Source organism: Trypanosoma grayi, assembly GCF_000691245.1.
Source record: "Trypanosoma grayi strain ANR4 Tgr_2659_V1, whole genome shotgun sequence".
Classification (NCBI taxonomy): Eukaryota; Euglenozoa; class Kinetoplastea; order Trypanosomatida; family Trypanosomatidae; genus Trypanosoma; species Trypanosoma grayi.
The window spans coordinates 1-405 of NW_008828277.1; the positions used below are offsets into that span (position 1 = coordinate 1).

General features: G+C 68.9%; 1 protein-coding gene across 1 annotated transcript; it reads left to right on the top strand.

Annotated features, from left to right (window-relative positions):
• Position 1: 1 nt before the first annotated feature.
• Positions 2–403, top strand: DQ04_26591000 (hypothetical protein; the record flags this gene model as incomplete). Its single annotated transcript, XM_009318336.1, has 1 exon — positions 2–403. A coding segment is annotated over one exon (402 nt), but the record flags the coding sequence as incomplete, so codon positions are not given.
• Between the last annotated feature and the right edge of the window lie 2 nt (positions 404–405).

Consider the following 405-nt stretch of genomic DNA (forward strand, 5'->3'; position numbering starts at 1 on the left):
CAGCGGCGAGGTGAAGGTGCGGCGTGTTGCCGCGCACGTGAAGCGGGAGGAGGCGGCCTCCGCAACGCAGCAGCTGCAGGACACGCTGCAGAAGACGTCCGAGCTGCGGCAGCCGGAGGGGCGCGACAAGAAGACGCTGCGGCGCCTGAAGAAGAGGCTCAACGCCCAGCGGCAGCTCGGCGCGAAGCAGGCGCGCGAGGCGGAGGCGCAGCGGCATGTCCTGCGCCGCAACGACACGGCGTTCCTCAAGGAGCTGCAGCAGTTCCTGGGGGAGGACGGCGGCAGCGTGAAGGAACTCCTGCGCGACGACACCCGGAAGGCGAAGGGGAACGGCTCGCATCAAAGCACGGGGAAAGCGACGAGTGCGCGTGGGCGAAAAGGCGCCAGACAAGATGTTGCAGCAGC